The following is a 9,741-nucleotide window of genomic DNA, read 5'->3' as shown; positions in this document are numbered from 1 at the left end:
TGCTGAAAAATGGTGGTAGCTCAGTCTAAAATGGTAGCAGTAGAGATGGTAAGGAGTGGTCAGATTTTAGGTATTTTGAAGTTAAAGCAAATAATTTTTCTTGATAGACTGTGAAAAAAAAAGAGGGAGTTAAGGGTTATCCCCAAGTTGTTCGCCTGAGCACTTGGAAGGATGGCATTGCATTAACTGATGGAAGGTGGAGCAGCTTTGGGGTAAAATAGTAGGAGTCCATCTTGAATATGTTAATTGGAGATGTCCGTGATGAGTCCAGGTTGGTTACTTCCCTGGAATTCAGAGAAGAGGTTCAAGGTGGAGAGTTTTCACCACACGTAGGGTACTGAAAGCAATGAGACAGGATGAAACCGCCGTGGAGTGAGTATCTATAAAGAAGTGGTCCAAGGACTTGAGCCCTTGGGCACTCCTGGAAAGTCAGGAAGGAGAGGCAGCAGCAAATGCAGCTGAGGAGTGACTAGTGAAGTAGATGCAAACTTAGAAGTAAAGTGACCTGCAAGGCCAGTGAAGAAAGTGTTTGCAAAAGGAAGGAATGGCTTACTGAGTCAAATGCTACTGATCAGTGAGGTAAGAAGAGGTCTGGGAAGTGACCATTGGATTTAGCTGCCTGAAGCCACTGGTGTTCCTGAGAAGTGGTTTCAGCACACTGGTGGGTGGAAGCCTGGATGGAGTGGCTTTAGGAGACTGAGCAGCTCAGAACTGGAGGCAGCAAGAATAGGCCACTCTTTGGGCTTCCCTGGTTGCGCAGTGGTTGAGAGTCCACCTGCCGATGCGGGGGACACGGGTTCGTGCCCTGGTCCGGGAAGATCCCACATGCCGCGGAGTGGCTGGGCCTGTGAGCCATGGCCGCTGAGCTTGCGCGTCCGGAGCCTGTGCTCCGCAATGGGAGAGGCCACAGCAGTGAGAGGCCCGCGTACCGCAAAAAAAAAAAGAATAGGCCACTCTTTTAAATGCTGCTTTAATGTGAACAGAAATAGAGCAAGAGCTAGAGGGGGATATGGATCAAGAGAGGGTTGATTCTTTTCAGTTGCATAAAAATGAACAGCATAAGAATGACTCAGTAGAGAGAAAATCTGATGTCAGAGAAAGTGGGAAGAATTGCTGAAGCAGTGTCGTTGAGTGGGCTTGGGATTGGGTTGACAAGCGAGCCTTGGGTAGGAGCACAGATAGTTAATCCCTTGTAACATGATTAATTGGTGTGTTTACAGAGGGGGCATAAAGTGAGTTAGGCTTGACTTAATCTTGAAAGGTGTTCGTCAGGTGGACAGAAGTGGGCAGGCTAAGGTGCTTTTCATGTAGGAACCAGCACGAGCAGAGTCAGAGAGATATTAATCTACCTTTCAGGGCACTGCAAGCAGTTTTGTGTGGCTGGAGTGCTGGGCATATGCTTGTTGGGGGAGGATGAGGGTGGGTGGGTTGGTAGACATTACAGCAGGAGATAGACAGGGTCTCCTTAGACTGTGCTCCCAGAGTAGGACATCATTTTTCCATTAAGAGGCAGTAGAGAGCAACGGAAGAAACACAGTATCCAGCATCAAATGCATTACACAGGTAACATGTAAGAGCAGGGCAGTATAGAGTGTAAATAATATTGGGTTGGCCAAAAAGTTCATTCCAGTTTTTCTGTAACATCCGTCTGGAAAACTCGAACGAACTTTTTGGCCAATCCAATAACAACTGATGTTTCGTGAGCTCTGTGTGGTATCTACATGCATTATCTCTGTTGATCCTTGTACATTTCTTTGAGGTAGTTGCCATTATTGACTCCATTTTGGGTTTATACAGATTAGTGACTTGACCAAGTTTGCACAGCTAATAAATGGTAGAGCTTGAATTTGAACCCATAGCCCCCCTCTAATGACTACACTGTATTCCTGGCTGAAATGCCTCAACTAGAATCAGGAGTCTGGGATCTGAGACCCAGTTCTGCCACTTGTAGCTACTAGACTTTGGGCAAGCCAGTTTTCCTGGGTATATACCTAAGAGTAGAATTTCTGGGTCATATGGTAATCCTGTGTTTAACTCTTTGAGGAACTGAGAAACGGTTTTTCCACAATGACTGCAACATTTTACATCTCCATCAGCAATGTGTGGTAGCTCTGGTATCTTGACATCCTCACCAAAATTTATTTTTCTTTTTTCTTTTTATAATAGCCATAATAATGGTTGTGAAGTTGTATCTCTTTGTGTTTTGATTTGCATTTCCCTAATGACTAATGATGTTGAGCATCTTTTCAAGTGCTTATTGGCCATTTGTCTATCTTCTTTGGAGAAATGTTTATTCAAGTCTGTGCCCTTTTTTTAAAAAATTAATTAATTATTATTTTATTTTTGGTTGCACTGGGTCTTTGTTGCTGCATGCGGCTTTCTCTAGTTGCGATGAACGGGGCTACTCTTCATTGCGGTGCGCAGGCTTCTCATTGCAGTGGCTTCTCTTGTGGAACATGGGCTCTAGGCGCGTGAGCTTCAGTAGTTGTGGTACACGGGCTCAGTAGTTGCGGCTTGTGGGCTGTAGAGCGCAGGCCCAGTAGTTGTGGCGCATGGGCTTAGTTGCTCCGTGGCATGTTGGATCCTTCCGGACCAGGGCACGAACCCGTCCCCTGCATCCACAGGCGGACTCTCAACCACTGCGCCACCAGGGAAGCCCCGCTTTTCATTTTCTTGATAGTGTCTTTTGATGCACAAAAGTTTTTACTTTTGATGAAATGTAATTTATTTTTTCCTTTTGTTGCTTATGCTGTTGGTGTCATGTTTAAGAAACCATATCCAAAGTCATCAAGATTTTCCTCAATGTTTCCTTCTAAGAGTTTCATAGTGTTAGCTCTTACATTTAGCTGTTTGATCCATTTTTAGCTATTTTGTGGTCCAAATTAATTATCTTGCATGTAGATACTCAGTTATCCAAACACCAGTTGTTGAAGAAGTTATACTTTCCCTATTGAATGGTCTTGGCACCTTTATTGAAAATCAATTGACCATAGACACATGGGTTTATTTCTGAACTCTATTCATTCGATTGGTCTGTATGTCTATCCTGTGCCTCTACCACACTATTTTGATTACTGTAGCTTTGTAGTAAGTTTTGAAATCAGGAAGTGTGAATCCTCCCCAAATTTGTTATTCCTTTGTTAATCTTGAAGATTATTTTGGCTATTCAAGGTCCTCTGCAATTCAACTTTAGGATCAGCTTGTCAGGGTCTGAGATTTTTTTTTTTTTTTTTTTTTTTTTTGCGGTACGCAGGCCTCTCACTGTTGTGGCCTCTCCCATTGCGGAGCACAGGCTCCGGACGCGCAGCCACAGCGGCCATGGCTCACGGTCCCAGCCGCTCTACGGCATGTGGGATCTTCCCGGACCGGGGCACGAACCCGTGTGCCCCGCATCGGCAGGCGGACTCTCAACCACTGCACCACCAGGGAAGCCCCAGGGTCTGAGATTTTAACTAAGTCTGTCAACAAGGACAGGAAGGCTGGCTTTCGTTCCTTCCACTGTGGTTTTTCTAGCACAGGGTTTTATACGCAAGTATGTACTGAGTGGTTGAATGGACAAATATATTTCGTGTGTTTCATCTTACAGGTGAACAACTTTGTGATCTTCGAAGGATTCTTTGCCCATCAGCATCGTAAGTTTTCTCACCTTGTGTGTGTTGGTCAAGCAGTTGGGGTGAGGGGAAGGAAGGAGGTGGATTCTTGGTCCCACCGGACCCCTCACTGAGGGGCACCACCGCTTCCTTCCTCACAGGGCCCCCTGCTACCTCTCTGAGGGCAATTCGACACTCTTGTGCTGCTGCGGTCGATCCTATGCCCGCTGGTAAAGCTGTATTGAATGGGTGGATCTGTAGTGCTGTGATGGCTAGTCACTCTGGAGGCCACTGGGAACTCAGTGCAATCTGTGGGCAGTTTGGGAGAATTCTAAAGCAACCCAAGTCCCCAGCAGACATTACCTGTGTCCTCTGCCCTCATGGGAGCTCAGTGTATTTATATTTGGCAAGACTTTCAACTAAGCAAGCTCATTGGAAGCCTGTTTGACAGTTGACATTGATGGAGCCTCTTGCTGCTTCAGGCCCATCAAAATAGGCCAGAGTCATGTTCCTTCATAAACTCCTCAGGCTTCTGTCAGCCAGTGAGGGACAGGCAAGTGCAGTCAGCCCTTCCATTTCCAGTCATAGAATAGTGACATGAATGGTCCAAAGCTTAAATACTAGTTTTAGAAGGTAACACTCAGAATTTGTAACATATCCAACCAAATAATGAAATTGATCTGGAGAAACCATACCTAGGAGGTACTGAAATGTTGCCCAGGTTCCACATTCCATCCTCATCCACACACATGCTCCCTGCCGGGCTGAGCCCCACCCCTTCCTCCTTCTCAAGGCCGAGCGGCACAGCCCTCTGCTGGCCGTGCTGTGCGCACTTGCACAGAAGGGCCCTTTCCTGAAGGAGCTGGCTCTGTGGCTAGCTCTCTCACCTCCTCCGTGGCCAGGAAACAGAGTAACCACCACCCAGACAGCAATCTGTCAACAGTGATTAGCATCCACCAATGTCAGGCTCAGAGAGGCAGTTCATATCCATGACCGGCTCTGCTTTCCAAGGCTTCCCCCATCTAGCTCCTGCTGACCAAAGCTGTGAGAGGGAGAGAGAGCCAACAAGGACAGTGAGGACCAGGTCCACACGGGAGGGACCCTAAAGTTTAAGTGGATCCGCTGGGCAGTCTCTCATTTGCCACGCGTGATGGAGAAAGAACCTCTTGAGAGGGAAAGGGAGGGGCAAGTGGAGAAGTGAGGAGGCTGGAGGCAGGCCTGGGACAGTCCATTAGCCTCCCATTTACTCTGTCTGGTAACTCCTTTCCAGGTGTCTGTGTTTTTACCTCATCCTTTTTTTCCCCTTATAAAACGTAAATTTCTATCTTTGATCCGGAAGGGGAGGTTCTGCCCCACCCCAGCCTCCCCTGACCTCTCCAAAGCAATTCCTGATTAACCAAGGGCTTTGTCCATCTCGTCTAGAGGGACCTGGGGTCCTCGGTGGCCCAGCTGGGACCATTCCACTGCCCCAGAATCCCAGGGGGGCCTGACAGCGCCCATTGACAGTAAGAGCTCGCCTCCCTTGGCTGCCTTCTCTTGCGTCTCCCAGGCCCCACAGTCTCCCCCAGATCTTTCCCCCCAACTCTGCATTCAGCCTACTCCTTCTGGCTCTCCTCAAAATGCTCCAGCCTTCCCCCCGAATTCCATTTTGGTGTGATGGCAGTGCCACAGAGCTGCTTCTGCTGTGGAGCTGAAGTCTCCTTTCTCCGGAGGAACTGTGGTGTCAGGGATCAGAGGTTTGGGGTCGTGGGGGTAGTGAAGGGGTGCACAGTATGCCTCCTAATGCTTACCTTGCCTGTGTCCTCTCCACTGCCAGCTCCAGCAAGGAAGCTGCCACCCAAGAGAGCAGAGGGAGACATAAAGCCATACTCCTCTAGTGACCGAGAATGTAAGACTGGGGTAGGGGGTCTGGGCCTGGGGGGGCCTTAACCCAGGGGAAAGATTTGTTCTGTCTAAAGGCTCTGATTTCTCTTTTTTCTACTCTAATCTTTGCTGTCATGACTCTCTTCCCTTTCCTTTTTTCTTCTCTGTCTTGCTCTTTTTTCTCCCTCTCCCCAGTTCTGAAGGTAGCTGTGGAGCCTCCCTGGCCCTTGAACAGAGCCCCTCGCCGTGCTACACCTCCAGCCCACCCACCCCCGCGCTCCAGCAGCCTGGGAAACTCGCCAGAACGGGGTCCCCTCCGCCCCTTCGTGCCAGAGCAGGAGCTGCTGCGTTCCCTGCGCCTCTGCCCCCCGCACCCCACCGCCCGCCTTCTGCTTGCTACTGACCCAGGCGGCAGCCCAGCCCAGCGTCGCCGCACCAGGTAATAGGAGCTGGAGGGTTAGGGAATGTCACGACTGTCAGGGTGTTAGAAATGGCAGAGGGCAGTGTAAATCCATCAGAGACATGAAGCAATAGGACAGGAAGACTGGAGAGTCCTGAAACCTTTCAAGAAGAATATATTGGAAAATATTTATGGGAGTGGTCTGGAAATAAATTACAGTGAAGGAGCAGAATAGAACTTTATGTAGAGTCTAGGGACTGTAGTTTAAGTGAGAGCTGGGAGGAAGCACAGGAAGAACACAGATCCGTTGGGTGGGTGACTGAGCCTCTAAGATTGGGGAAATCATGGTTTAACATTTGCTGGGAAGGGGCAGGATCTCTGACACAGTTTGGGGAGCCACCAGCCCTGGGTCAGTGCCTTGTGTGGCAGGAGCCCATCCCGGCAGGCAGAGTGGGCCTCTCCTTTTTTTCTCTCCCCAGCTTTCTCTCCACCTCTGACTTCTCTTTCTGTTTTTCTCTCCCCCCCATTTCCCCTCTCCCCTCCTCCTGTCCATAACATCCTTCCACAGCTCCCTTCCCCGCTCTGATGAGAGTCGATACTGACAGACAGCTAAGCCTCTCCCCTCCCTGGGAGACCTGGCAAGGGCAGAGACTCCCTCCCTGAGAACCCCAGACCGGATCTTCCATTGTATCCCCCAGCATCCAGGGGAACCTGACAGAGCCCATAGGATTCCCTCTTCCCCTTTCTTGGACAACTGGGTTGTCAGGGTCCCAGATGGCCTAATGCTTTGTAGCTTTTCTTACCATAGAAAGCACCCCCTCTCTCCTAACTCGGGCTCTGAACGCTCTCCCACAGACAGCCCATTTGCTGCCAGACTTCTTGGTTGGGCGGCTCCTGCTAATTATCCAGAGAAGCACAGTCTTGCTTGCAGTCAGATTCTAGAACACCATGGAAGGTCCAAGGGCCTCCTCTGCCAGGGAAACCTTTTAAAGAGTCTTGTCCATGGAATGAATCTTACATTATGTCCCACTACACTGTCTCCTGGTAGCTCCAATACTGCTTCGTGCTACCGACCACAGCTACCCTATCAGCCTGCTGACGCCAGCCAGTGAGTGAGCGCTGCTTCAGAGCAGTCCAGTCAGGTAGGACAGGGACTTACCAGCTCCCCAAGGGATCCACTCAACATTGCCAAACCCTTAATTTCCACATGTTGTGTGTATGTGTATCTGTCAGGGGACCCCCAAGCTGATGTCTGCTTTGAGGCTCTACACTCGCCACACTTCAACAGACACCACCACTTCCCCTGGGTCCAGGTTCTGTGAGGGAGTTTGTTTCTTGGCAGTAGATCCCAGCAAGCACCCTAGGATCACTCTTAGCCAAGTTTCAGAAGCTAAGCCTGTCTCAAGGCTCTGTTATCTCCTGGAATACCCTCTCGCAGCCATCCCTCCCTGGTCGCTAGATGCTGATAGATTCCTGTCTTGTGAGATTGTCTTGAGATGATGGGGGAACTCATCCTCTGGCCTTCCTTTCTTCTTTCCTCCATAGCAAGAACCTTCTTCCCTGCTCCATACCCAGGGTATAGAACATCCTTCCCCCTCCCTACCCTCTGATGTGTGCTAGTTGATACCCCTACTGTATTCCCAAAATCCTTGGGAGCAGGATCTCCCTCTCTTCTGACTCATTCCTTTTTCTTCTCCCTCTCAGTGTTGTCTGAATAAAGTGTGAATTCTTTTGTGTTTTTTAAATGGACATTTTCAATGATAAAAACTACAAAAGAAAAAAAAAAAACACCAAACAAACCTTAAGGTCTCAGCCTCGTCTGTGCGTCACCCCTTATTTTCCTGGGATCTCAGGACCTCTCTCCCTCTCTCTCCCTCACCTCTGAGATCTGCAGATCTTCCAGCAAGCAGTCTTAGAGCTCCCCTTGCAGGATCTGGTGTCTGCCTGTCCCCATCTTCATTGTGGGATCTTCTGTGGATTGTCTACTCTCATGTAGTCGCTGGATCCCTCTGTGTAGCCTTCTATATCTACTCCTCCATTCTCTCCAGAAACCTCTAGCTCTCCCTAGTCATTTCTACCCTTTACCCCAGGCCAGCCCTTGCTGAGATGTTAAGATTCACTAACATCTCTGGGATCCACTAATTGCCTCCTGATAACAGTCCCCTAATTGTTTCCTGAATTCCTCTTCCCGCTGATTTCCTGGCTTCTCCCTCACTAAACCCTTGGATCTCTTTCTCAAGACAGTCCTTTTCCTAAATTCAGCCTTACCACTCCCTATTTCCCTCTGGCTGAAGTATCCTAAAATTAAGGTAATCATGTTTTCCAAACCAAACATCAGGGCACCTGGTCCAACAAAAAAATTTTTTTTGCATATATGTGAATCTGGTTGTGTGTGTGTGTGTGTGTTTGTTTTTGGCCGAACCACACAGCTTGTGGGATCTTAGTTCCCCGACCAGGCCCCAACCAGGGATTGAACCTGTGCCCCCTGCAGTGGAAGTATGGAGTCCTAACCACTGGACTGCCAGGGAATTCCCCTGAATTTGTTTTTATGACATGATTTGGAGCACATGTGGCCTTACTTTTAACACATTACCTCAACTAGGAGTAATAAAGCAGCAAGTCAGGACTGCTTCAGAAAATCTTGGGGTATAAAATGAGCTCCCTTCCCTTTTCTGGGGCACAACTTAGATTAAAATCCCATAGGAATGATAACTACCCCTCTCTCTGTTCCTGTGCTGTTCCTTTTATTATTCTCTGATTCCTGCATACCCACTCATCTTTCATCCTGTAGCCTTTTCCCCATCATCTCACATTTCTTCTACAGCAGGACTCCCCCAGGGCTGGTAGCCCAAAGCTGCAGCTATAGCCGCCATGGGCGGTTGAATTCCTCATCCCCCAATACAGGTAAGTTATTCATCTCCTTATCCTCAAATCAAGTAGGCCATATTCAGTACCTACTCCAGCCTTGCCATGCACATGCCTGGTATTTCCACAGGCAACCAAGAACTGAAGCAGGGGGAGCAGGAAACTGAGAATAGGTGAGGTCTGACCACTCCCCTACCAGCCTCGCACCACCTCTGACTCCTTTCCTAACATCACTCTCAGCTACTTCCTCCTCCTAACTCTCACTCTCTGAACTGGACACCAGCTCCTCCCACAAAGCCTTCCACCTAACACCCTACAAGCCTCTTTCCCCATAGGATCGACTGGAGTGCTTCCCTTTGGCAGTCTCTGAGGGGTTTCAGGTTTGGACATAGCACTAATGGTTCCAGCCTCATACCCCATCATACATCCTCTACACAAGAGCCAGTCAGCCCTTTAAGAAGCTGTGATTTTAATTCTCCCTTTAGTACCCCTGTAACCCACTCTCCATCTCCCACCTACTAGGTCTGCCAGTGAGGAGCAGGTCTTGTCACAGCATGGGTCTGGGGAGGAACCCATGCACACAGTTCCTCCACAGGCCCAGGCTCCACCAGCCCAGTCCTGGACAATGGGTGGGGATATGTTCAACGCCAGGTTCATTCGAAACTTGCAGGAACGTCGCAGCACCAGGCCTTGGTGACCGCAGCCCCCTCTCACACCTTCAAAGTCAGTATTATTTCTCTCTCACACAGGACCTAGCCAAAACCCGCCCTCACAATGGATGTATTCATTCATTCATTCATTTGACAGGCTTTATTATCAGTGCCAAGTCATTTGTATCTTATTTTTAACCACAGCAATAAAGTATTTATTTTTATCACGAGAGCTACTGAAAACCGCGATTGTCATTATTTCAATCCCACCCGTCACTCTTCGCGCGCCCCGTTCAGCCCCATCATCTCCCACTTTTGCGCAAGCGCCACAGGTGAGAGCAGTGCTCGAAGCCGCTAATTTACTGCGCAAGCG

General features: G+C 48.9%; 1 protein-coding gene across 4 annotated transcripts in view; it reads left to right on the top strand.

The window, feature by feature from the left end:
- Window positions 1-9,599, top strand: part of ATAT1 (alpha tubulin acetyltransferase 1) — a 12,765-nt gene extending 3,166 nt beyond the window's left edge. The window contains exons 7-13 of one of the 4 annotated variants that reach the window (XM_007449202.1): window positions 3,587-3,632; window positions 3,752-3,820; window positions 5,407-5,478; window positions 5,649-5,892; window positions 8,678-8,757; window positions 8,849-8,891; window positions 9,241-9,599. In XM_007449202.1, the coding sequence (XP_007449264.1) occupies window positions 3,587-3,632; window positions 3,752-3,820; window positions 5,407-5,478; window positions 5,649-5,892; window positions 8,678-8,757; window positions 8,849-8,891; window positions 9,241-9,415 (729 nt within the window). In that variant the 3' untranslated portion in view covers window positions 9,416-9,599. Of the gene's footprint in view, window positions 1-3,586; window positions 3,633-3,751; window positions 3,821-5,406; window positions 5,479-5,648; window positions 5,893-6,421; window positions 7,056-8,677; window positions 8,758-8,848; window positions 8,892-9,240 lie in introns of those variants that run through there. The other 3 variants (XM_007449203.1, XM_007449204.1, XM_007449205.1) reach the window with 3 other exon arrangements.
- Window positions 9,600-9,741: the final 142 nt, after the last annotated feature.

This window comes from Lipotes vexillifer, unplaced genomic scaffold (assembly GCF_000442215.2).
Source record: "Lipotes vexillifer unplaced genomic scaffold, Lipotes_vexillifer_v1.1 scaffold657, whole genome shotgun sequence".
Taxonomy (NCBI): Eukaryota; Metazoa; Chordata; class Mammalia; order Artiodactyla; family Lipotidae; genus Lipotes; species Lipotes vexillifer.
The sequence above is the reverse complement of the archived record's forward strand: the minus strand, read 5'-3'. Positions and strand labels throughout refer to the sequence as shown.